This window comes from Siniperca chuatsi, linkage group LG20 (genome assembly GCF_020085105.1).
Source record: "Siniperca chuatsi isolate FFG_IHB_CAS linkage group LG20, ASM2008510v1, whole genome shotgun sequence".
Lineage (NCBI taxonomy): Eukaryota > Metazoa > Chordata > Actinopteri > Centrarchiformes > Sinipercidae > Siniperca > Siniperca chuatsi.
This window is the reverse complement of record NC_058061.1, coordinates 25,464,609-25,492,108: the sequence shown is the minus strand read 5'-3', so window position 1 is coordinate 25,492,108 and position 27,500 is coordinate 25,464,609. Positions and strand designations below refer to the sequence as shown.

The 27,500-nt window shown below is 41.2% G+C and overlaps 2 protein-coding genes across 6 annotated transcripts in view; one reads left to right on the top strand and one right to left on the bottom strand.

The window, feature by feature from the left end:
• Positions 1-5,748, bottom strand: part of trub1 (TruB pseudouridine (psi) synthase family member 1) — a 15,325-nt gene extending 9,577 nt beyond the window's left edge. Inside the window, exons 1-3 of the mRNA XM_044178349.1 lie at positions 5,536-5,748; positions 5,345-5,443; positions 822-877 (exon numbers count right to left, since the gene is read on the bottom strand). Coding sequence (XP_044034284.1) covers positions 822-877; positions 5,345-5,443; positions 5,536-5,683 — 303 coding nt within the window. The 5' untranslated portion in view covers positions 5,684-5,748. The remainder of the gene's footprint in view (positions 1-821; positions 878-5,344; positions 5,444-5,535) is intronic.
• A 224-nt stretch (positions 5,749-5,972) lies between these two features.
• The window catches only part of lrrc45 (leucine rich repeat containing 45), a 45,385-nt gene continuing 23,857 nt past the window's right edge, over positions 5,973-27,500 (top strand). Inside the window, exons 1-7 of one of the 5 annotated variants that reach the window (XM_044178345.1) lie at positions 5,973-6,128; positions 13,880-14,194; positions 14,586-14,647; positions 14,751-14,821; positions 22,485-22,663; positions 23,555-23,683; positions 24,763-24,875. In XM_044178345.1, coding sequence (XP_044034280.1) covers positions 13,966-14,194; positions 14,586-14,647; positions 14,751-14,821; positions 22,485-22,663; positions 23,555-23,683; positions 24,763-24,875 — 783 coding nt within the window. In that variant the 5' untranslated portion in view covers positions 5,973-6,128; positions 13,880-13,965. Of the gene's footprint in view, positions 6,129-6,181; positions 6,205-10,496; positions 10,881-12,105; positions 12,274-13,879; positions 14,195-14,585; positions 14,648-14,750; positions 14,822-22,484; positions 22,664-23,554; positions 23,684-24,762; positions 24,876-27,500 lie in introns of those variants that run through there. The other 4 variants (XM_044178347.1, XM_044178348.1, XM_044178343.1 and 1 more) reach the window with 4 other exon arrangements.

Here is a 27,500-nt window from a genome sequence, read left to right as displayed (position 1 = left end):
GCAGTTTTTAAATGAAGGTTGTTATTATTAAGGGAAAACAAAAAACGTACATGGCCCTGTGTGAAATAGTGATTGCCCCCTAAACCTAATAACTGGTTGGGCCACCCTTAGCAGCAACAACTGCAATTAAGCGTTTGCGATAACTTGCAATGAGGCTTTTACAGCGCTGTGGAGGAATTTTGGCCCACTCATCTATGCAGAATTGTTGTAATTCAGCCACATTGGAGGGTTTTCGAGCATTAACTGCCTTTTTAAGGTCATGCCACAGCATCTCAATAGGATTCAGGTCAGGACACTGACTAGGCCACTCCAAGGTCTTCATTTTGTTCTTCTTCAGCCATTCAGAGGTAGACTTGCTGGTGTGTTTTGGATCATTGTCCTGCTGCAGAACCCAAGTTCGCTTCAGCTTGAGGTCACGAACAGATGGCCGGACATTCTCCTTCAGGAGTTTTTGGTAGACAACAGAATTCATGGTTCCATTTATCACAGCAAGTCTTCCAGGTCCTGAAGCAGCAAAACAGCCCCAGACCATCACACTACCACCACCATATTTTACTGTTGGTATGATGTTCTTTTTCTGAAATGCGGTGTTACTTTTACACCAGATGTAATGGGACACACACCTTTCGAAAAGTTAAATTTTTGTCCACAGAGTATTTCCCCAAAAGTCTTGATGATCCCCAAGACTTCTGGGAAAATACTCTGTAAACTGACGAGACAGAAATTTAATTTTTATAATATTATAAAGAGTACGGTCTTCTGTTATGAATTGGCGATATATAAATAAAATTGAATATCTCTCTCTCACACTCACACCTCACCTTAGAACCAGCCAACATTGTACTGAGCATCTTTGTGCCATTCCCAACACCAACAACTGAAAGAAACAGAGACGGTGTTAGAGTCTAATGTCCTGCTAGCATACCCTAGAGGTGGCAATATTCAATAAAACCCAACAATAAAAATGTGTTGCACAGACCAAACAACATACAGATGATTTTGCTAACTTTACAGCCTTACCAGTAGTGGCCCCTGGGAATGTTTGTCCTATCTTATTACAACCTCATCCCTGTTGTCAGGGGGTAATGGTATTGTCCAAATTTGTGAATTTTAGCCTTCTGATATAGTGCTCTCAACTGTATGTTTATTTTGAAGATATTAAAAAAACAAAGCTGTTTCTCTATATATTTTGTACATATGTATATTGTTTAATAAACCAGGACTGTAGCTACTACTGAGGACACTTAGGTCACGTCCCCGGTCCTGTTTCTGGGAAGCTGGGGATGATTCTGATATTCTTTAGAGTCAGTATATTTAAGTGTGAGTGTTTATAGTCAGAACAGTTCAATTAATTTAAATATATAAATTAATTAACGTAAAACATGAATATAGTATTTCTCCAAGTAACACTTTCAGGCAGTGTGGAGAATTCTTTCAAATGGTATTTAGACCGTCATGTAAAGAGACAAAATACACAGAAAATATAGAACAAACAGACAAGAAAATATAACTAAATAGTCAAAAAAGTAAACATAAAGTAAATATTTTTCTTTATTTTATTTTTATTTAGAGTTTGGTGTCTAGTCAAACATTTCTTAAGGGGGTGTGTTTGCACTTGGGGGGAATTTGGACTTGTGACTTCAATATTTCTAAAATTCTGGATATGGCCTGACAATAAACCCTTTGTTTTCAAAGGATAGGTCACATTGTTTTTCAGTTTATCTTAAAACAATTCTCACATGCCCATCTGTACGTTAAAAGAGTTATTGGTCAATGTAATTATTTCACCTGTCCACACTGGCTGCATAGAGGTCTCTTTCAAAAGAAATTTCATTGTAAGAGACAGAGGACAAAATTCACAGTCCTCGTTCTCTGTAAAAATGAATTCTTAAGTTCAGTCAAAGGGAATATGAGGCTTCAGCAGCTTAAATTAGTATATATATATAATACTAATTATATATATATATATATATATATATAAATAATTATATATATATATATATATATATATATATTATATATATATATATATATATATATATATATATATATATATATACTAATATATATATATATATATATATATATATATATATATATATATATATATATATATATATATATATATATATTATATTATAATATACATGAGATGCTGGCTCAGACGTCGCCCGGCCAAACAAGGTCTGCGTCAGGTGTTGGGGAACCAGAGCACCAAGATGATAAATGGGCTACTGGAACAAGACGGAGATGGGCGAGATGCGATAACAAGACTCTGTTGGAATGCTACTACTCCAGTAACCCTAGTCAGAGCGGTTACATGCAAAGGATGTGGGATGAATGGTTACTTCGAAACCCACAATCAAGACTTACAGCGAAGCAACTAGTAGCTCAGTGTTCCAACATCCACAAGCGGCAACTGCTATCACAACTTGAGATTGACGAGATACGTCACGCTGAACGAGGCAGCGACTGACCTGAAAGATAAGATCATGGCGAGAATGAATGCAAGGCAACCCCGACGCCAATTACAACGGCTAAGTGAAGTACCATCAGAAAGTCTCCTAGAAGATGTGAATGCAGCATTGAGTGTGATCCCTACCACAACCATCACTGAAACCAATGAGCTGATATACGCCTCAGCAGCAGTGATCCTCGAGATGCTTGGCTATAAGAGCAGCCATGGGAGCCATGAGAAACAGTACCCACCATGGAAACGAAGGCTGGAGGCTAAAATCAAGGAGGCACAGAGAGAAGTGAGCCAACTGACAGAGGCCAAGAGAGGTGCAATGAGAAAACAAGTACCCAAGAGGTACAACCAGATGCCCATAACTGAAGCACTCGAAACTACCAAACAAAGGCTCCAAGCCTTGGCCAGCCGCCTAAAGAGATACACAAGAGATAATGAAGCCAGAAGAATAAACCGGCTGTTCGCAACTCAACCTGCGAAAGTGTACGCTCAATGGCAGGGTAGCAGCAGAGCAGACCCACCAAGGCAGGAAACTGAACAATACTGGAAGTATATGGGAGAGGGAGGCATCACACAACAGCAATGCACAGTGGCTGGTGGCAAAAATGAACCAGCTGCTAAGGGATGGGACGCACCCTGAATGGCTTACCAAAGGGCGTACAATCCTGATCCTGAAGGATCCCTCAAAGGGTACAGTCCCATCCAACTAATAACCTGTCTCTCCACAACATGGAAGCTCATGTCAGGCATCATCGCGGCTAAGATAAGTGGGCACATGGATCAATACATGAGCAAAGCACAGAAGGGCATCGGCAAAGGAACCACAGGAGCCAAACACCAACTCCTGGTTGACAAAACAGTCACCCAAGACTGCAGAACCCGACACACCAACCTGTGCACTGCCTGGATTGATTACAAGAAAGCATATGACTCAATGCCGCACACATGGATCACTGAATGCCTAGAGATGTACAACATCAACAGGACTCTAAGAGACTTCATTGCAAACTCGATGAGGCTGTGGAAAACCACCCTTGAGGCCAATGGCAAGCCACTTGCACAAGTGTCCATCAAATGTGGCATATACCAAGGAGATGCTCTGTCCCCACTGCTGTTCTGCATAGGTCTGAACCCCCTCAGCCAAATAATCAACAAGACTGGCTATGGATACCGACTCAGGAATGGGGCCACCATCAGTCACCTCCTCTACATGGATGACATCAAGCTATATGCTAAGAGCGAGCGGGACATCGACTCACTGATCAACACCACCAGGATCTACAGCTCTGACATTGGGATGTCATTCGGGCTTGAGAAGTGCAGTCGAATGGTGACAAAGAGAGGGAAGGTAGTCCACACAGAAGGGGTCTCACTCCCAGAAGGAACAATAGCAGACATTGAGGATGGTTACAAGTACCTTGGAATACCACAGGCAAATGGCAACCTCGAAGAGGTAACAAGGAAAACAGCAAGTGCCAAATAACTCCAACAAGTAAGGCAAGTCCTGTGGGACTTCCAGATTCAGACTGACAGAATGGTAATGGCGAACCAACCAGACATCGTGGTGGTGGACAAACAGCAGAGGAAAACCGTTGTGGTTGACGTGGCAATACCAAGTGATGGCTACAGCAGATCCCTGGAAGAACACCAGACATCCCGGTCCAGAAAAGTTTATATATATATATATATATATATATATATATATATGGACCTGTATCCACCCGTATTTGCTCTCTCCCTATGCTTCTCAAAAATGATTGTATCCTGAATAAGTAACAACTGGTAGTCTACCGGGTGGAAGCCAAGATCAGTTTCACCGGCGACACTCAATTTCATGGATTCACCATGGGGCATCGCTGTAAAACAAATTGCAACCAATGTGAATTAAAGAAAAGAAATAGGCTAATTTCCATTAAAAGAAAAAGCCATGCTCTGCTCAACGAGAGAATTCTGTTAATATGTCAGAATCAATCCAGTGATCATCTGACATGTTTATACAGTGTGTTCTGCACCATTAATGGACAGTCAAAGTTTTTCTGCCGGCTTGTGAAAGGGCGATGCAGGCTAATACAGCCACCAGGGGTATGTGCAGTTACTGGATTCGAGTTACATTAATAGAACAACCAAACCTCCAATTGAAAAGGTATTTGCCTGATTGTCTCATTTTTTGCACTCACCCAGCTCATTAATATCTGGCACAAGCGCACCGGTTAAAGCGCACGCAGTTTGGATGGCAGCTCATTTCAGTTATTGTAGCAAAATGCGTAGATAACAGGCTAGTTGTAACAAAGGTTAAAAGTAGTTTACTGGCCCCAAGAAATACTCAAGTAAAAAGTAAGTAGTTTTAAAAAAGGAACGTGAAAAGACTAAAAATCAACAACTACTCTTACTCATTTGCGTTATTTGGAACGACTTACTACTAGACTAACTTGATAGTGGTTTAGCTTTGGCTGAAGTTTAGAATAAGTTGCACAGATGAATAGGACGGTGGATTTTGGCCCCCAGCACTTACATTAGAATTGCTATAAAAAGGGGTCTCTATGTTTTATGGACAGGAGGAATGATTGAAACAATCAACGGTGCGATGTGAGTATTGTTTTAAGACAGACCTAAAAATGTGAAGCTATCCTTTAACACGCTTGTTGACAGTTTACAGCAGGCAAATATACTTTTATTTTACAAAATTATCCATAACCTCTGATGCACAGGCTTGCCTCCAAATCCCTACCAACTTTAAAACCAAACCCTTGGAGAAATGTTACAAGGTACATTACCAGTCGCTATTTTTAACAGGTTAAGTGCTTGGTTGGAACCTGGGTTTAATATGTGCTCCACTACCACCCAGCCCAGGCAGACCTGGCCCCGGATGCCTACCTAACACCCCACTGGCAGCGCTGTCCAGCGTCCCTCCGTGCCCCATCTTCAGGCTCTGCTTCTTCCTCTTTCGCGGAGTGGGGGTTTGCACTCCAGCTTCTGAGAGATAAGTGACACAAAACGTTTCACTGTCAGCGTCAACAAATGAAAATAGACTTATTTCCTGATTCCAGCGGATCCTGTCGTATTACCCTTGAGTAAAGCTTCTTTGACGGTATTTAACACGTCTGCAGATGTCGGCCCTTGTTTTTTATATATTGCAAACAATCCATTTAAAGACTGTAGTTTAGACAAAGAACTAGTTATCGGAACCGCACTGCTACTTATGTTTCCTGCCATGCTTGTTTTATTCTTCTTCGGCCAATATTCTTCTTCCTCTACTTGTTTTGTAACCGAATGCGGCTAAGCGAGCCTTTGTTGTATTCCGCCATCTGCTGGATCAATAAAATAAACAACACAACGTTATAAGCATGACATTAAAAACATTATGCCCCCTTAGAGTTTTTGATTGATTAAGGGCAGCTTTAGTTAGCTGTTCGTTATCCTCACCCAGGACGAGGTTAGATCATGGATTATACATCCATAGGTTAGATGGCTGGAAAAAAAATGCTTACGTTTTCGAAACTACACTGACCAAGATGCTTTGCGCCAAAATACACTTCCTAGTTACTTTGCCGCTTGGCTTCCTCTGCCTGTCAGCTGCGCTGTCTACAACGACAATAACTGCCAGGAAGATATTCATACGTTCTTCGGTCAAGGAGCAGGACTCGGAATCGAGTAGCAGGTAAATACAAACAACTGTATCGTGAATGGAATAATCATGAACTTTGGGAGTGAGGACGAAGGATGGGACCATGGAGGTACGGAGTGGCAGAAAGTGGCGTTCAAAAGGAAATAGTGGTAATTGAAGCAGTTCAGAGGCTGAGTCTGATGAAATGGCAAAGAGAGCTAGGGCCTATCTGAAGACCAAAACAAGGACTGGAAAGTCATAATTGAGTTTGTTGAGCATTTCCATCTCATATCGGTGGCTAAAGCTCTGGAAAAGGATGTAGGCAAAGTGAAGTTTGCAAAATACTTGAATAATAAGCGTAACAACAAAAAACAAAAAATAACAACAAAACGCTCGGCTGAGTGTTTGAGTGAAAGTGCTTGACGCTAAACGTATTAATACTAAAAGAAATGGAGAAAGAGCAGAAATGATGTCAGTAACCATCGACTTGAAAAGTTTTGCTAGGCTTCTTCAGCTTCATTCCTCCGGCATTAAGATGCTTTACATGTCAAAGAAGGGCTCGTACTGCCAGCCAGTGCGAGGGAAAAGAAAGATGTGCAAGACGTGGAGGTAAGTGTGGGAAAGAAGTGCCGGTTAAATGCTGCAGTTGTGGAGGAGACCACAGTGCAGCCTATGGGAGATGCACAGTTCAAAAGCATGCAAGAGAAGTCCAAAATTTCAAATAATAAACAGAGTGTCATATGCAGAGGCTGTTAAGAGGGTCAACAACGAACATGCAATTGAAAACAGCACTGAAAGTTATAATCCAGGAAACAGTAATGATCCTCCAAGTTCAGAAAACAGACAAACACATCAGACAGGACCACATGAGACCTCCCACAGGTGCAGGGTAAAGGAGGGAACCATGTTGGTAGATAAAATTAATTTTGTTGCATTCGTATGTAAAGTGGTGTACGTCGGATTAGAACAAAATGACAGGAATGAGAGAATTGAAACAATTGTGGAAGCAGCACAAGAGTACCTCGGGATGTCAAGCACAGAGTGTGAAACGATACAAAAACTGATGACCCGTTCATATATGATGTGTCTAGTGATTAAACTAGTAATGGTGCTTACCATCTTTCAGGGGAATAGCAGAAGCTTAACAGTAAATGGACAGGAATTTAAGAAGGTCATAAAGGATTTAAAGGACAAACCATATATAATATGAATTCAAGAAACATGGCTGAGACCACATCTAGATTTTGTACTGGCAGGAAACAATTCAGCCAGACATGATAGAGCAAATTTGAGGAAATACTGGGAGAGGAAAGTCACAGAAGTTTGGTGCGGTGATTTTAATGCACACAGTAGTCTATGGGGAAGTGATCATACTGATTATAATAGTATAGTGATTGAAGAAGCGATAGATCCCAGAAATCTTGTTTGTCTAAACAATGGTAAAAGAACAAGATTAGATATAAACAGGAATAAGATGTCATGTATTGATTTACCACTGGTTTCTGCAAATATGGCTAGTCTGTGTGAGTGGAAAATATGCAACGATAACACAGGTAGTGACCACTTTCCCATTATATGTAATATAAATATAGAGAGATATACCTGAGAAAGTTCTCCTATATATAGATGGTGTTTTAAAAAGGCTCAGCGGGACAAAAGAATGCTGCAGGGAATTAGCTAGTAACATTAAAATGAATGAAATGTAGATGAATGTGCTAGTGAAATCACATGTATGATAACTGAAGTTGCCTCAGAAAGTATAAACTGTACAACTGTGACAGGGAACAAGAGACCTGTGCCATGGTGGAATGATGAGTGTAGCTTGTGTATTAAAGAAAGAAATAGTGCTTTCAGAAACTTCAGAAACAACATGAATGTTGACAATTTGATAGAAAATAAAAGGAAAAGAGCCATAGCACGCAAAATAATTAAAACAGCTAAAAGGAATACCTGGAGACAGTTTAGTTCTTCTGTTGGAAGAGAGAGAGATGTGATGGTTAAAAGATGAGTGGGAGAAGGTTAAACAATAAAATATCAGTACTTGCAGATGGAGACCAATTAGCAATAACAGAAATGGAAAAAGCCAAGCTCCTAGGAAGAGTCTTTGCCAGCGTTCACAGTGGAAATCACCTCACTGAGAGACAGAAACAAAGGAAAGAAGAAGTCCTAAAAGATCATGAAAAGGTGCTGGTAAAGAGGCAGAAACCAGCTCCGCTCTGGATGTGGACTTCACCTTGAGGGAAACGAGAAGGGCAGCAGATGTTCTGCTCCGGGACGAGATCAGCTGAGTTATGCTGTGTTCAGTCAGTTACCAGAGGGAGCATTAGAAACAGTGTTGACATTTTTCAATAAGATATGGACAGAGGGAAAACTACCCGTGAAGTGGAAGATGGCATTAATTTGACCATTTGCTAAACCAGGAAAAGATACATCAAATGCTGAAAACTACAGACCAATAGCACTAACCTCACACTAAATGGATGGAAAAAATGATTGCCTACAGGCTAGCATTCTTTTTAGAAAAAGGAAGACTGTTAAACGAGTATCAGAGTGGATTTAGGAAAGGAAGATCTACAGCAGACGCTCTAATTAAAGTAAGTCATGAAATTGAAAAGACCCTTAATATGAAGGAAATGATGGCTGTAGTTTTCTTTGACAGTGAGAAAGCGTATGATTCCATGTGGAGAGAAGGTCTGTTAATTAACCTGAACAAGCTAAGCATAGGTGGAAGGTTGTATAACGGGATCATGGATTTTCTATCAAACACAACATTTCAAGTTAAAGTAGGATCAGAAATCTCAGATAGTTTTGTTATTAAAAACGGGATACCCCAAGGTAGCGTCATTGGTCCAGTTCTATTTAATATCATGATTAATGATATCTTTGAAAATACAGAGACAGGTGTGCAGACAGCAGTGTACACAGTGGATGGAGAAATCTGGAAAAGAGGAAAAAATTGCTCAGATGTGTTTAAAGTTTACAGAAAGCAACAGGCAGTGTAGAGAGATGGTCTTATGGCTGGGGATTCAAAATGTCAGTAGCAAAATCATGCTATATGCTGGTCACTAAAAAGAAGATAGGTAACAAGCAGGGGTTAACTCTATATAGCAAGCCCGTGGAAAGAGTGCTTAAATATCTTGGTCTATGGATTGATGAAAAATACACATGGAAGGCTCATATTGAAAATATTGAGACCAAATGTAAAAAGGTGTTAAATTTAATGATGCTTTGATGAGAGCTACTTTGGATTATGGTTGCATGGAGTATGAAGCAGCAGCAAAAACTCATCTAGAAAAACTGGACAGGACACGACACAGAGCACTAAGACTTAGTTTAGGAGCATTAATGCAGTGCTGGTTGAATCCAGTGGACTGCCTCTGCATCGGAGGAGAACATGTTATCTCTAACATACTGGGTCAGAATCCAGGGAGGAGGAGGAGGAGGAAACTTAGCATCAACTGTTCTGCAGAACTGTTGGGAATACACAACATTTCCTGGTGAAGGTTTTGACTGGGACATTAACAAGAAGGTGAAACAGTACAAATGAGATACTATACAACACAGTCCAGCAGTGATTCATAGCAGCATTTCTCCATGGATATTTCCACAACCCAAAGGAAATCTTCAAACACTAGAAAAGAGGAGAGAGTGGACAGAGAGGAAGGATAACACTGGGTGCATGGTTCAAGAGTATGTGAAGAAAAGTTACTATAATTATCTTAATATTTTTACAGATGGATCAAAACATTCAGATAAGGAACCTGTAGGGCTGAGTATATACATCCCAGAATCTGACCGAGGAAGTGTTAGAGAATCTCAAACAGGTTCTCAGGACACACAGCAGGCGTCTTCAGTGGGTAGAGGAGGTTAAACCAGTTAAAGTGGTGGTATGTTCAGATTCTGCTGCTGCAATACAAAGTATACAGTCAGGAGAATCTGTCTGAGAGGATCTTTTAATCAAGGTTTATATGAGCCTACTGAATCTGCAGCAACCAGGAATCGATGTTCATTTCTGCTGGAGACCAGCTCACGTTGGAATAGAGGGAAATGAGACTGCAGATAAACTTGCTAAAAATGCACTAAACAAAAATGATAATGACATTTTAGAAATTTGTTTTGGGAGATCAGAAGCAAAGTCACTAACTCATCAGGGAATAATGACATCATGGCAGGGAATCTGAAATAACGACAGTAAGGGTACAGAATACTATAAAATCCAAAAATCTGTCAGAGTCAGAAATAATCAGGTAAATGTAGGAAAGAAGATGTTATCTGTGCTAGGCTAAGACCAGGACACACAGGACTCAATGCTACCTTGTATACCATGAAACAGTCAGTGTCAGATAAATGTGAGACTTGTAACTGGAAGGAATGTGCTGAACGTGTTGATGAGATGTAGGAGGTTCAGTGTGAGAGAGAGAGACTGAAGGGCAGAGTGGCAGGGAGCGGAGCACCTCAGGTCTGTTAGGGACCGGGGAGAAACACTTACAGGTTCAAAGGGCTTTATTCAAATATTTAAAAGAAACAGGTATAATATCTAGAATATAGCATTTTAACGTTGGTTTGTAGCTCGCTAGTAAATCAAAGAAGAAGAAGAAGAATTTTGTTTGTTTGTTTTGTTTTTTGTTTTTGTTTTGTTTTGTTTTCCTTCCCCCCTCAATCCCTGGGAAATTGTAGATTGTTTTACTGACAACACTCCAGAACAGAAGGTGGCGGTAATGCACCATTAAGCAGGTTGCCAACTGCCGTTAAAGAAGAAGAAGAAGGGGAAAAAAAGAAATAGAAATTCATACTGCAGTAATTGAGGTATGTGTTGTTGTTTTTGTCTGAAGATACCATTATTATTTTTCAGGAAAACTTCCTCAAAGACTTTCTGACTTTGCACGTCGGTCAACCATTTGATAGCCCCACACGAGGCTTTGACTCGCGGGAAGATACTTTAACTTAACTATAACGTTATGCGACACTCTCATTCAAACTTTGGCAGTAAAATTTTAGCTTTAGCTTATCTTAAACATAATACTTTTTCTAATTAAATAGAAGCCATATTCTGATTCGGCACACATGATTCCATCAAGCAGCATTTCTTTCATTGAAATGATGCTTTTGTGTCACACTGCTTCCGCCAACTAGCTAGCGTTAAAATAACTGGCAAATTAGGTCTTTAAGTTTAAATTTATCATTAATATATTGTGCTTCTTAGGTTGGACGTTGCCGAATTGAAGAGGTGATTCTACTGGTGTCAGTTAGATTTTCCTCTTTATGTTACGGCGTACGTGTTTTTGTCGAAATCATAATGCACTATTAACTGCTACAGTTTTATGGCATTTCTTGAGTGTAGTACTTGCAGCAGCTAGTTTAGCTTTTCTAAATCACTAGATATTTTTTATTGATGCTGGTAGCCAACAGATTCTAGTGAAGGAGTGGAACTTTAGCCAGGGGCGTTTCTTGGTGTTGGTGGGGCTAAGCCCAGACCATCTGGGGCTGAGGACCTGGTGTGTGCACGCCGAGATTTTTTGGGTCGTCCCTGCTGTTCTGCCTGGAACACTACATTACGGCCTAAATTTAATTAAATTTTTCTGCATTGTATGACTACTACTGTTTGCTGTGTTGGATACTTGTTGTCTTGTGTTGCTGGCTGACCTGAGAAGTTAAAACAGATACTACTTTTCTCAAGACCTAGAGTCTGCTCTTAACTAAATGGACTGTACTGTAAAGCGCCTTTCGAGTCTTCCGACCACTCAAAGTGCTTCATCACTACATACCACATTCACCCCATTCATACACTGATGACAGATGCTAATTGCTGTTTTCCAAATCATTCACTCACACACACCGAAGGCACAGCCCTCGGGAGCAATTTGGGGTTCAGTGTCTTGCCCAAGGACACTTAGGCATGTGGGCGGGGGGAAGCTGGGATCGAACCGCCAACCTTCCGATTGGTGGACGACCCACTCTAGAATTACAGTTCTATTACTTACTAGTGTGCTATTGCAGTTCCTCCTATAATCAATGACGTGGGTGCCCTCTCAGGTGGCTAGCCACTAGGTGGTTTCATCAACCAGACTTCATTCGGCCCGCCTCAGCTCCACCTCTTTGCCGATTTTTGGATGAGCCGGAGTCAGGCACTACCAAGATGGCGAAGGCAGGAGCCGCCGGTAGCCGCCCACTTTGAGCTTCACAACGGCTCTTCAGAAATGTATGGGTGTTTAATTTGCAGTATATTTTGTGGTGGTCAATGACAGACTGAACAAACATAAAACCTGTATTACTACACTTATATAAAGACTTTCTAAAGTAACACAAAATCTAGGCCAGGGCTTTTCAATTACAAATTCAATTGGGCCAGATTTTAAAACCAGGAAATGTAGATGGGCCATACATCTTCAGCACCTTTTTCTGAGTTTTTGGTAATGACAAATTTTAAACAAATGCAAATGAATGTAATGAAAAATAGCCGGCATGTGAAGATGGCAGTAAAATAAACAAGTACTCACCAGTCCAGGCAGGGTTAAAGTGACGGTTTTCATTGTCAGATTTACATTTCAGGGTTGACAGAGACATATTTTCAGTAGAGCACTTCCTGCTTGTGACTGTCGACAGCCAGATGTTTTGAAAAGCTGCTCAGCTGGTCGGAGCTCACATGAGAAAATGGTGATTTGTTGATTAGGTTTGTTTGACATGCTGTAAGTTGTGTGTTTGGTTTATCATTGGAAATTGGAAAATGGACTTTATTCACCTTTACATCAGAAACAATAAAGAAATGGATTGTTTTTCTGAAACTAAAGAACAGCCTGGTCTTGCCACCGCTCCGTTACATTCAATGAATATACAAAATTACAACAATGCCGTCTTCTTTAGTGACAAGCCGCTCAAATTGAAGAATTATTCGGGGCTAAAGAAAATATCTTCGGGGCTACAGCCCTAAATGCCCATGCCAGGCGACGCCCATACTTGTAGCCGTGGTATGTTTTAGGTTAGAACAGAGATGTCATGGGTTGGACATTAGCCTTGCTGTCCATTACAGTGACTGTCAGTGCCTAACAAGTCTTTACCTGATTAAGCAGTCATGTATTGTTTTCCTAATCAAAAACTGTTCTCTTGGTAGGTTAACTTGGTAATTAGGAAGCACTGACAGTCTGTCAGCAGCTGCCACACACAAGAGTTTCATGCAGTTGGGCCTCACAAAGGCAGCCGATTACTGCTGTTTGACTTTAGTCCTCCAGCAACCACTTCCACTTACTTTCTGATGGTAATGAGCTTCTAGTGGATCTCTTTACATGACTAAAACACTAGTCTAGCAGAGAGAATCCCCTCTGGGGTTCAGTTTGGATGTACTTGATGCAGGACAGACAGAATCATTAGAATGGTAGCATCCTGTCTTGTAAAGTTCATTTTCAGTTCTGCAAGACCCATGATTTTACTAAACACTGTGTTAGTAATAGGGCTACAACTAACAATTATTTTCTCAATATCGAATATCATCTAAAACTTTGGTTCATAAAATGTCATAAAATAGTGAGAAATGCCCATCATGATTTCTTAAAGGCCAAGGTGATGTCATCAAATGTCTTGTCTGACCAACAGTCCCAAACCCAAAGATATTCAGTTTACAATCACGAGTCAATGAAAATCAAAAAAATCCTCACAATTTAAAAGCTAGTACTAAGGAATGTTTTTTGGCTTAAAAAATGACTTGACGGATTAATCAATTATGAAAGTAGTTGCTGATTAATTTTCTGTTGATCGATTAATTATGTAATTGTTTCATCCCTAGTTTGTAAATTCAGTCTTTTCTTCTCCAGTCAACAGGACAAGTCACAGAGGAAAGGGGAAGAAGTGAAGACAGCATTATACATCTCAGATGAAAAGGAGACACTGGTGACCCAGAATGGAGGATTTCAGGTGGACGTACCTGCGTCTGTGTAAGGAGGGAGGTGTGGAGCCTCAGGAGAGTGTTGTGGCTCAGCTCCAGGAGAGCAGGGCTGCTCAGGGCTCCAGGCTGGACCTGAGTGGACAGAGCCTGTCTGCAGGTACCTGCTCTGTGCTGGCCAGGGCCTTCCAAAAAGATACCGTCTTTACAGAGGTCTCACTCAGTGACTGCATGCTCAGCGAGGAAGGTGTGTAAGTCTTAAGATCAACAAACAGCCTGTATGTAGCCTGGTGTGTTTCCAGTATATTGTAAGTTGCTCAATGTAAGAGCAGGTGTGAATTAGTGTATATATAAATGCTATATTTGCTTGGTACATCTTTTGATTTCCCATATGGATAACCATGACTGATGGAGTAGTTTGAACATTTATTTGGACATTAAAAAAGCAGCAGGACAGTGTATGTGGGACTGAAAATAAGGGAATAAGATACAGTATATCAGACTTTGGATACACACACACACAATACTTGTTAGTAGGATACATTCATTGGTGATTTAGCTCTGCACATGGGATTTAATGAAAATAAGTATAACATCATGTTAAACAGTGTCTGCTTTCATACTTGTGTGACTCTCAGGTGCCAAAGTACTTCTGACTGGACTTTTTGGCAACACAACTGTAAAAGTCTTGGATCTGAAGGTAACACATGTCAAACTAGACTGTCCACATTCTCAGACACTAATGGATTTTATTTCATGATTCATTGTATCGATAGTCGGTTGATTCAAAACATTGTTCACAGGGGAATAACCTGAGATCGACAGGGGCTGAGGTGTTGGGAAAGCTGTTGGCACATAACAAGTGTCTGCGTAGGTGAGAATGATGCTCTTCATGTGAAAATATTTTCTGTTGCTGCAAAAGCAGACATGTATTTTTCAGTGTAAAAATCTGGTATGTCAGCTGGAGGCTGCAGTTTGGGTCATTTTAGTGTGCGAAGTAATTTTTGTTTCATAAAATATCAAATAAATAATATGAATTTGGACTAAATAATCTTAATTCAAGGTCCTCTTACTAGCATGGTCTTCATCAGTGGATGGTGTTTTGCTCAGTTGTCATCACATGACCTAAGTATGGAACCTTTCCATGACGACTGAGCAAACTCCATCTACTGATGAAGACCCTGAGATGCGGTTGAAAGCTAATAAGGGGACCATGACTTAAGATGATTTTGTTAAACCAACGTCAAGTAAGAACTTTCTTGATCAAATCATATGAACTTTACAAATAAAGTAAGATTTACAGATGTGTTATGTATGTTACAATTTAAATCATAAACATATATTTGGTATAAAATAATTGATTTACTAATATGTTCTTGCATTCACACATCACCTGGTGTTTGTGTTTCTGCTAAATTTATTTGCAGATTTTTGATAGGTTCCTCACAGCAAGATGGTTGAATTATTCTTATTATTATAATTATTATTATTATCATTTACAGTGAATCTACTTCATCCAATCACATTTTCAGCCATGATCTTAATGTAGGTAATTTAGGTGGCATTACCTGTTAAAAAAGTGCAAAAGGCATCTGTCAGCGGTTGGCCATGTGCTTCACATATAAAGCCATGCAAAGAAACCATGCATCTATTAAGTAAGGGATAATTCCCAACGAGGTGTCCATTATCAGGAATTAATGGACGACGTGGAGGCAGTTGCTTCTGTGGAGTCCATTAATTCCTGATTATGGACACCTCGAAGGGCATTATCCCGCTTATACCATGGTCACTTGCCAAAGAAAAAAAATAAGACCATTAATTTATATTTTCATATATTTTAAGTTTTTCACAAGCCATGACTCAGTTTCCCTAGCAACACCTGAGGGTTTGACTAATACTTGGAACAGTCATTACAATCCCATAAGGTTCTTATGCAATGTAAATTTTGTTCACTACTCCAGTAAATAGGACAAACCTTAGATATGACATGGCAACGTGAGATATTTCTAGTCCGCTAGAACGCTAACGTTATGCTCGCTAGACTCAAAGTCAATAACACTGTGTACGGTTGACAAACAGTAAATATAATTTGACCTTATGTTTAACAACAAGACTAGCTAGCTATTCAGCCATGTCATTATCCACAAATCAATATCAAGACTTTCAGAAACATACACAGTGACATGTGTAACTTACTGTCTGCTGCAGCCTGAAGCAGTGCATTAATTTAGAACAGTATTTTTTTATTTATTTGAAAAGGGACACTGTACATTAATCAACATTCAAGCAAAGTAAATGCATGTGAATTAGCTGAAAGGCAGTCCCTTTGCCTGATGTTGTTAGGCATCTCAGAATAATAAAGATACAATATGTACAATAGTTAAAAACATTGTGTTAAAGGCATATCCAATACAGTTAAACAACATAAGCGGAACAAATATAATAGCAGATGATAGAGGTAGTACAGTCATGTTAAGGGTAAATTAAATAGTATTTGTGTTGACATTTTTGGTTCTTAATAAGCCATTTCTTAACATTACACTAAAATGAATAAGATCATGGAATGAATTCCATTGATGTGATGCTCTTAAGGAAAAGACAGCCTGGCTAAATGCAGTTTTTTAGTGGGATTGTGCAGTCCCCCCTAGCTGCACCTCTTGTAGCTCTGTTTGCGGTAGATTTGAAGTTGATGAACCCAGAGAGAGGAGGGGGAGCTAAACCATGCATAATCTTATAAACTAGATGAGGTTTAAACTTTGATGAGGTTTTTCCAGCTAATTATATTTCTTTAGAATATGGCAATGAAGAAAACTGAATGGTTTCTTGTCTAAAGTTTTAAGTGCTTGTTTGTATAATGATTTCAGTGGTTTTAAGGCTGTAGAGTGTGTATTAGACCAGCTTATCAGACAATAGGTGATGTGGGAGAGAACCATTGAATGGAAGTATATCTTGGCTGCCTCAATTGATAGGAAGTTTCTGGTAAACCTGAAATTTGCCAAACTGAACATTACTTATTACATTTCCTTTTTATGTGGGTTTTGAAACCGAAATTTGAATCCATGTGTACGTCTAAATATTTGTATTCTGAGCCAACTTGTAGTCTCTCTCCTGAGATGAGAATATCTTGCTCTACATCTATGCTGTGGCCTTTGGAGTGTTTTTCAACTCTGTGGAAAAATTTAAGTTGAATAGTTCATGCAGCAGGACGATATCATTAACATGTCGAATAGTTTCCGTAAATCAAGGAATATGGCCCCCACAACCCCACCTTTGTCCATTGATGCCTTAACTTTTTCTATGAAGTAGCATGTAGCTGTTTCTGTCAAGTGATTAGCCCTGAATCCAAATTGCATTGGGTGCAGTGGGAAGGAGCTATTGTTGAGATGGTCAATTATTTGTTTGGCAACCACTCTTGATCTAATGAGGTATTAATGATATGCTTCAGTGATTTAACTATGGAGGTATTGATCTCTTTCACCATGAGTGTGTCCAGACCATAGACATCCCTAGCCCTTGATGACTTGAGAGATGCAACTACTTTTGCAACCTCTGTCTCAAATACCGGTCTTAGTGCTAGTGCCTGCTCAATTGTATTGTATTGGCAGAACATGCATTGCTTGGTTGAACTGGGAAACTCTGGGCTATGCAGCCACTGACTCAACAAAATAATGATCGAGGGCCTGTGCCACATCAGCTGGACTCTGTAAGAGTGTGTCATTGACCTTTTAATTCAAGTGGCTTTGTTATGATATTGTTTTGACTGGTTAACCTTTGCTTTTCTCAGTTCTCTTATTACCCTATTTCTTAGCATTGCAAATGTATGCCTATCATGGGACAGCTTTGATTTTGTGGCTATTTTTAAAGCATTGTCCCGCTCCTTCATTAAGGAGAGTCTGTTTCTTGTTTCATCTAAATTCATTGATCGTAGATTGCAATTTTTCTGTCAAGTTTTGACTAGTTATTTCTACATCATTTGAAGAAGTAGATTGTCCCCGTCTAAGTTTTTTATGGCTGCTTTGAAGTCCTCTTGCTTGTTTTTCAGTATACCAAAGAATTCCTTATTCCCAGAATGAACCTGCAGGTTAATTTTCTTGATAGGAGCACCATATTATTGTCTGATAGCCCAGTTATTATAGTGTGTGATTTTGTGATCCTTTCGGGTCTATTACTAAATATTAGCTCAATTTGGGTACTGGTGCTGTTTATTTTTCGTGTTGGACCTTTCACCATTTGAGCCAAATTAAAACCATCAGTAATTTGCTTGAGCTTTTTCCTTGAAGACTTGTCTTCCCAGATTAATGTCACCCATTACAAAAACCTCTTTCTTGAAATCACATTGACATAACACCTTCTTGTATGTATCATAAAAGCTAATGTTTGAAGATGGTGGTCAATAAATAAGTGTATATGACATCTGAGGTGATAAAATCATATTTAAGCCTACACATTCTAGATCATTTGGGTTTTGCCATTGAATCTCATTGTAACGGATGGTGTCTCTCACATAGATTTTAACACCGCCGTTTCGAATAATTTCGGCCCCTCCTGTAAATATAGTCCAGAACTTTTAGAGCAGCAGATGGAGAATTGTCATGAAGCCAAGTTCCCGATAAACAAAGGAAATCTAAATTAGACTCTAATAATATATGATTAATCTGATCTTTTTTTTTTTTATTATTTTGAGCTTTGTATATTTGCATGTCCATCTAATATACCCTTTGACTTTGCTTTCAGATTCCAAATAATTCTCAAGTTGTTTACCGTTTGAAAGACCTTCCACTTCCGGTTCATTTGGATTGCTCTGTTTACTACCTCACGTTTGTTCTAATTCATACGTGCTTCGCCCTCTAACGGGCTTCGCTATTGGTTTATCCTCTGAGGCACCGCCTCGGCACCCTGAAAAAGATCTTTCTGCTCACCGCCCAATCGGGGGGTAGTAGGCACCCAGTGCCAAGCTGTGCCTCACCTGTGCCGCGTCCATGCCCCTCTCGGACGCCCATGAGTCGTGCTTCCATTGCCTGGGACATCATCACCTGGAGGAGGCTGACTCCTGCTCCGACTGTCTCACACTCCCCAGGGAGGAGCGCGAGCGGCAGTTGCACTTCATCAGGCCCTCCCACCCTGCTGCTGGCCCAGCTACACGCAGGATGATATGCCTGGCCTGTTTGCCTCGGCTGCTGGGAGGATGGGCAACCCCAACCTTCCCCCTCCTCCCGGGCCCCAGACAAGGGTTTTACCCTGGGCCTCCGTACCCAACCTCGTGGGAAGCCCCGCATGCACGTTGTGTGCCCCAAAATGGCGCCAATTTTTGCTTTTGCCCAATGTGGAAGGGTTATGCTCTTCAACTCTGCCGAAAACCTCCACCGTTCAGTCTTCAGACTCCCCTCTCCTCCCCATCAGAGAGGTTGGCTCTGGAGGACTCCTTGAGGAGGAGAGAAACTATAACTATAACTGCATTGCAGTAGTCGTCCCCTTGGAGACACGCATAGGTTTTTTCTCCCCGTACTTCCTGGTGCCAAAGAAGTCGAAAGGCATGAGACCGATCTTGGATCTGCGCATCCTGAATGGATTTATCATGCAGAGACTGTTTCACATGCTAACAGTAAAGCAGCTGCTAAAGTGCATCCAACCGGGTGTTAGCGCCGCTAAGGGAGAGAGGCGTGAGAATCCTCACCTACATAGATGACTGGCTGATCCTCGCCACGTCCAGACAGGAGGCGGAGGCCCACACAGCGCAATTCATCCGGCATATCACACAGCTGCAGCCGAGCCAACAGATGCTCTACCTCAGGATGTGTCTGGACTCCCATGCCATGACAGCACGTCTGTCAGTGGAGCATGTGGAGGTGATACTGTTACTGGCCCCCCGCTTGAGATCTTCTTCCTCGGTATCGGCGGTAAGTGTCATGTCGCTCCTCAGGATGATGTCAGCAGCCCATCCGGTGGTGTGACTGGGGCTACTGCACATGAGAAACCCTCAGCGTTGGTTCACACGGTCTGCTGTATGTCTTCTCCCAATGCGGCCGATGATGCCACTGCCGCACAGGATTCAGATTCAGCCTATCCGTTCTAGTAGTAGCACCAGAGCCCCGGCGCTAGGTGGTCTGGAAGCTGAGAGGGTGCAGCTGAGTGACCTAAGTCTCCCCGCTGCGGTTGTCCCCACGATTCAGAATGCACGTGCCCCCTCCACCTCAAGAGCTTATTCATCTTTCTTTGTGGATTGGTGTGAGACCGGGGGCCTCGAGCCATGTTCCTGCCCCCTGGAGGGTATCTTGGATTTCCTGCAGAGGTTGCTTGACAGTGGTCGCACTGCATCCACTCTGGGGGTGTTCGCACTGGCGATTATGGCAGGTCATAATGGTTTCTGTCGCTTCACAGCTAGGAGTCACCCCTTGGTGAAGCGCTCCTTTTGGGGGGCTTGCAGGCTGAGACCTCGCATTCATCCCTTGGTCCCTCAGTGGGATCTTCAGACGGGGCTGGATGGCCTGTCGGGCCCACCCTTTGAACCTCTGGATCAGATGGATCGAAAGGTTTTGTCCATCAAGAAGGCACTTCTCTTAGCCCTTACTTCAGCTAAGAGAGCGAGAGATTTGTGCACACTTTCGAGGGTTATTTACTCGCTTTCATTCCCCCATCTCAAGGCGACAATGAGCGTACAGTAGTTTTCAGGAGATCTGACCACGTGTTCATCTTCCGTGGCGGTCGGACTGTGGGTGCAGCCTTGTTGGCTCAGCAGCTTGCTCACTGTATCTGTGATGTGATGAGGCGGTGGGTCGCCTGTCCCCTGAGGGTCTTAGGGCGCACTCCACCACAGGTATCGCTTTGTCTATGGCATTGTTCAAGGGTGTCTCAGTGGAGGACATTTGCCTAGCTGCCTCTTGGTCCTTGACCTCGACATTTGTACAGTTGTATCTCAGGGATATGACCGTTGTCAGTGGCTCATTCAGTGCTTGCTGCATCGTCTGGGGGGACCTCTGCTGGTTCAGTCTGAGGTGTGTGTTTTTTGGTTCGGGCCCAGTTGGGGGTACATCTTTTCACTACAGCCTTCGCCTCAGGTGTTAACCAATTGCAAAGCACGTCCAAAATAGAAATAGCAGTTACCTGGATGTAACTCCAGTTCCTTGAGAGTACGTGCAGAGCCCTCTAACTACAAGCCCAACTGGCCCCAGTTCCTGGTGGCTGTGTTTCTAAAGGGAGACAAATGGCGTGGGCACAGGGGTTACATAGGTGGTGGGCACTGGGTGTCTACTACCCCCCCATTTTGGCGGTCAGTGGAAAGATCTTTTTGCAGGGTGCCAAGACGGTGCTTTGGAGAGTAAAATAGCAAAGCCCGTTAGAGGGCTCCGCACATACTCAGAGAATTAGAAGTACATCCAGGTAACTACTGTTTTTTATTGTACATGTGTTTATTGTTTGTTTGTGCGGTCTTTGCCACTTGGTTGGGTATTATGTGAACTCACAAGCGTAAAGTCAGTGTTGTTGCTCATTGGAATAGTTGAAGATGGTCTCGTTTTCGCAGCAAGACTCCCCGGCGATGATACTGCTGTGAATGAGCCAGTCGGAATCACCAAGTCAGTTGGTCAACGTTCCTGGACAACTGTCAGGCTCTCTTGTGTGCTCATGGGGAGTAGAGGATGGCCAAGATTAGTGTAACGGAGGAAGGTAGTGCAACTGCTACACCTGACTGACCTACCGCCATCTTTCATCCCTCTAAATCTCTGTATGTCTCAGTGTGGGACAGTTTCACAGTAACTACTTAGTAGGTGTCCATACTGTATATCAGGAGTTAAGGTACACCCTGCAGTCAATCAGAATCGAGCATTCACCCAGACCGTGGTATAAAAATATATATGATGTAGCCAATATTGATTATGCTCAAGAACTCAAGAATGTCAGTTCTGCGTGTACATATCACCTCACCAATCCTAATTTGACCAGCTGCGTGTGGTGTATCCATGGCTGAATTTACCAGTTAGGGGGCCCTGGGGTAAACCTTTGTCATCATTAAAGTAATACATGTTTTCAAATGCTTTTATGTCAGCGCAGCCTTGGCTGCCAATTTGGAGCAGATCAGCCAGCTCACATTACAGCGTACCTGATTTAAACATCATACTTTGATTAAAGTTTTGGTATACGCTGGTTGGAATTACCCATTATTCCTCTGCTGCCCACATTAGTCTGACCAATCACAGCATATAGCTATATTTACATACAGCATATACATACAGCATATTTTCTATTTTAAGTCAACCAATAATCTTGCCTAAATTGGATACTTGCTTGCAAACGGAATCCTTTACTGTTAGATCTACTCACAGCTTGGACTGGTCAGAAATTTTTTTACCAATCAAAGTTGACTGGTACTACATTTTATTGCAGTCCACTAATAACTCACTTATTTATCTTCTAAGAAAGGATTTTTGATCAGGACATAAACTTGATTTTTAATACAAAAATAACCCCACTCTTCTTAGAAAGTTAGAAAACAGTGTCCCCATTACCACATGATGCTTAAAACTTGTAAATACTGTGTGCAGGCTGGTGTTGGAGTGGAACGCTTTGGGGGTGTGGGATGAAGCCTTCACACTCTTTTGTGAGGGTTTGGCCTCCAACAGCATGCTGATACAGCTGGACCTGCGCAACAATCAGATCAGCCACCATGGAGCATCCGAGCTCGCTCTGGCACTCAAATGCAACAACACGGTGGAAGTGCTAGGTGACATACAATAATATAAAATATGACCCCTTCGCTGTCTAGGTGTATAAGAATCTGTTGAACATTATGTGACATGAAGTACCTGCTTTAAGTTTTGTATTTCTTTTTTGTCAGAACATTTTTTCCATTGATGTGTCAGTGATTGGGCAGGCTCTATACTAGGACATCACACATATTTTACTGTGAAAAATTCCAGTTGGCTGTGGTGTTTAGTAGGCCTGAACAATTTTAATGAAAATTTGTAACTGTATTTGTAACCTCCAGCTCTGTATTAGTGGTCTACATAGCACAGTACATATGATTGTATCAAGCATAATCCCACATTTATTTTGTTTTGACATGAAATCAAACAGATTATATAATGTAGTTGCTTGTAGTTGAAGTCATGCAGAAAAATCTACCAATTTAGCTTAAAATGTAATCATGACTTAACTACATTAGTTTCTTGTAGTTTGTCACGGAATCTGTGTTCAGTAGTTAGTGTTAGTCAGTAGTAGCTCAGTAAATTTACTGGTGACAGCTGTCATGTACGTTATCATCAAAAGTGGAGCTTTTGCCATCTGAAAATTACACTCCTTCAAATTGCAATTTCAATATAAAAACGGTTAATCATTCGCCTTAATTGTTATTCACGCTGGGGTTGAGGGGAGGGGGCTTGGGCTTGACCGATTACATGATCCACAGCAGCCACTGGGATACAGAGAAACCATGCCTGTACTCTACTGACCTAGAAAAAATCTCTGCTTTTGAGGTTAACAAAAATGTAGAATGATTAATCTAATCCACAACTTTGAGGGGTAAAGAACAGATTCTTGCTGCATTCTGGTGTACTGTATATTGCCTGACTGACTGATGGTCCACTCTAGCCTTTCTTACTGACTGTGTTCACAGATCTGAGGTGGAACAACATTGGTCTGCTGGGTGGCAGGTCTCTGCTAGAGGCTCTGCAGAAGAACAAGAGCATAGTGCAGCTGGAAATAGCAGGGAACAACATACCTAGTGATACTCTCAAAGCACTTGGTAAGGTGTGTGTGTGTGTGTGTGTGTTAGTACATGGTTAAGTGTGTGCATTACTACTTTGTAACTCATTTTAAAAGTAAGTTGTTGTATGTACATTATTTGTGTGTTACACCCCCCCAAACAGGCAGCTGCATCCTGTCTGCCTCCTCAAAATGTCAGCTCATCTAAATTACAAAAAGAAAAACTCACTTTCCTACTTCCCCCTAGAGGTACTTCTCCATTCAGATAGTTTTGGTTTTAATTCTCCAGGTTTTGAGATATGTCTTTGAGATTTCTTCCTTCACCTCACTACTGGTGGATGGAATTTAGTTTGTGCTGCACTGGGGTCACTATATTGTTTCAAGCCTGTGCCACACAACTCTGGAGATTCAGATACTGTCATCAGTGTTTAAACAAAAGCAAGTTGATACAATAACAAATACCATCTTTTTATTATACATTTGTATGAAAATGTATAAAAATGGTGAGCTTTTTACATTTAGCCAGGGACTTACAGAAGTAAGTGAAACCCTGACAAACATCTTAAACTATACCAGACCAGAATAATTTAGTCTGTGTGAACAAATGTTTTAACCTAACTTTGATTCCAAAAACACAGCCAGAACATAATGTAGAAGTTGTGGAAATTGTATTATTTCTTCAAAAGCATAGATTCTCAGTAATGTTATGAAAGCAGAGGCCATACAAGCTTGTATGATACTAATAAACTGGGGTTATTGGATATAAGATTACATCCTCCTGTTTTAACTGGATGCTCAACACATTCATTACAACGCACAGGGCTTTTCTGGTGGTGGGATACAGTTTTTGGATGCCTCAACTTCTGATATTCAGAGGAAGTAATAGTTACCTCATTAAGTACCATCTCTGATTGCAACTGTATGGCTTCAAGTTGAATAATAATTTTTACACCTCTCATTACTGGGAAGTATTAGCACTACTATAATGTGAATTTGAATGTGGTACAGATTATCACCCAGTGATACCTGTTAACATGCATACTGTACCGTCCTCTACTCTGGACCCATGCTTCTCTCTCTTCACTCATTACCCTTTTGCTTGTTGTTTAACCCTTAAAGAGCAGACCACAGGGCATAACTCAGACAGACAGTCCACCCTGAGAGAGAGCCGCAGCAGGACCCAAGTCCTCAGCAAGGAGATTCATACACTAAAGGAGGAGAAGGGCCGGCAGGTAACCCTCACACTAAAGAATAAAATAATTCTGATACAGAGCATGAACACTGGTGGATGAAGGCTGTTTGAAGACTTCTAAAAATCACAAAAGAAAGAAGAAATTTTGTTCAGACATTCATGGTCATTCACAGGATGAGTTTTACTGACTTTGATGACATTTCCTCTAGCACCACCTTTTTGTTTTTTACTGAAATATTTCAACATTCCCATCAGCCTCAACTGTACTGTTTTATCTAATGACTGATCATATAATGTCAGCATGCTAAAAGGCTAAACTACTGTTGAAAAATTAGTGTGTGTGGTGATTGGATAGTTTAGATTGCTGTGGAGAGTCCAGGCAGAACTCTGGGTTTGCCTGTACAGAGAGCAGTTCCAATAACCAGGACTTGTTGCAATGAAGGGTTTCTTTATTTTACTCTGTAAGGTGCATATGAACTACTTGTAAAGATGGGACTTGTGATATCTGAAAAAATTTCATACAAAAATATAGAAATACAGATAATAAAATATACAATATACATGTTACCTATAATATCTGTAATATCCCTGTAATAAACATAACATGTATTTCTCCAACTCTTATTACTGTCTATAAGGTAGAGATACAGAGATACAGATACTCCTCAGACTGCTCTCAACCTACTGTAGGTGCATACTGTCCCATTACAGTACACGAGGCCAAAGCATGCACGTGGAAGGCACATGTTCCCCTAGTGGCCAAAAGTAGGTCAATCGGCCCAAATAACTTCCTTTAAATTGCATCTTAATATACAGTTCTAACTTACATGCTGCATCCATAAACATTAATATTGAACAGAAAAGACAATCTATGAACTGTGTAACCTAACATTACATGTACGTAACTCTCGTCTCAAATAAGACTTCGCACTCCAAACAGGAACGGGCTAATACACAATCTACATCCTCTTAATGCTCAGGCTAATTACACTTGGTAAGTTACTTGGTAAATGCAACGACAAACCAGAAGGCAATTTACGGGTTTCATGGACACACAAATCTATGGAACTCGGATTGGACCATTACGTCTAGTTTGACATCCACATTAATAAATCACATTTGTACCTCTTAAATACGTTAACACGTCAATTTTTAATGTCTTAAGACGTTTGAACCATAAAATACCGTGTTTACACGGCCATTTTGAATGTCTTTGGATATGGGATTATTTTCCTATCTTTATTCAAGAGCGTGTTCTTTTAATTTGAGGGTATGACTTCATTTCATATTTTGTAATGCTTTCCCTCAAAACCCTGCCCTCGCACTCAAATAGAACCTTGCTTGCACTTAGATTTGCTCTGCTTCTGCTCAAACTGTGTGCTTGCACTCAGATATATTGTTGCTTCTGTGCGCTCGCAAAACATCTGCTCTCAGAGTTCTCCTCTGCTCTCAGATTTTTTTGTGCAATAACCCTGTCAAAATCCCCCAGCCAATAGAATGCCAGGTGTAGTGTTGACCAATGAAATTATCCCTGCCTTGTTGCGGGTGTGTTCGCTGTACATCTTAGAGCGTCCCATACGGGCGGTTACTCTTTAACTGTGTTCATCCACTCCCGCCCTCTTTATAATCTATACTTCCCTTGCTTTCTTTACAACTTTTGGAATAAAAGGACAGTTATTACATATACCAGTGCCCATACTTTTACTATAATAGCTAAATACTGTATAGGGAATGTGAAGGTACTTCACGCCGAGTTGCATGTTGAAATGGCGGCGCCATCTTGTGAGGAACGCGCTCTGTTGTTACCTGTGCCTGCTACGGTGGTTAACAGTTACCTGCTTACCTTTTGTGTTTTGTTTGGCTAAAACGTTGGTTAAATCGGTCAAATCTGATGGAAAAGGAAAACGAGAAAGAAAAGGGATCCTACCCGGAGAAAAACTGAAAAATCTCTAGAAGCTTATGAACAGTTTTGCAGTGGCTGGGTGCAAGATCTGCTAATTGACAAGCGAAGTCGGACACCGACAAACTGCAAGAGCACAGTCATACTTGCAAAGGTATGCAAAGGCTCTTTCGGCTCCCAAACGGCTCTTCATTTAGTACCACTTCTGCTGGTCACTACCTAAGTTACTTTCTTATTTGCTGCAAGAAATAAATATGCAAGATTCTTCATCTGCAATACAATCAAGTATTCTTGTTATGGATAACGATCTAAAGGACCCAAAAGCAGGACGCAGATAGGAAGAACTAGATGTTAGTTCAGTCAGTTTTATTGCAAATGAAACAATAGGTCACTTGTAGTTGGGGGCTCCAGGGCAGGCGAGGCAGGCGGAGGATGCTGAAGCACGCGGCAGGATTTCAGATGAGGCCCTTGGTGTACTGGCAGGACTCTGAGGGTGAAGGCGGTGAATAGAGTATGCCTGAGGTGGTTGAGTAGCGTGGCAGGTGGAGAGGTGGAGGCAGTTTGACTAGAGATGGAAGAGACTCTGGTTGGAGGTATGGAGGTATTGACGGGCTTAATATTTTTGGACCCGGGTCTGTAAGTGAGGGTAAAGTTAAACTGTCCAAAAAACAATGCTCAATGTGCTTGGCGGGAGTTGAGTCTCTTAGCTGTCTGGATGTAGGCTAAGTTTTTATGATCTGTCCACACTACAAAAGGCTGCTTAGC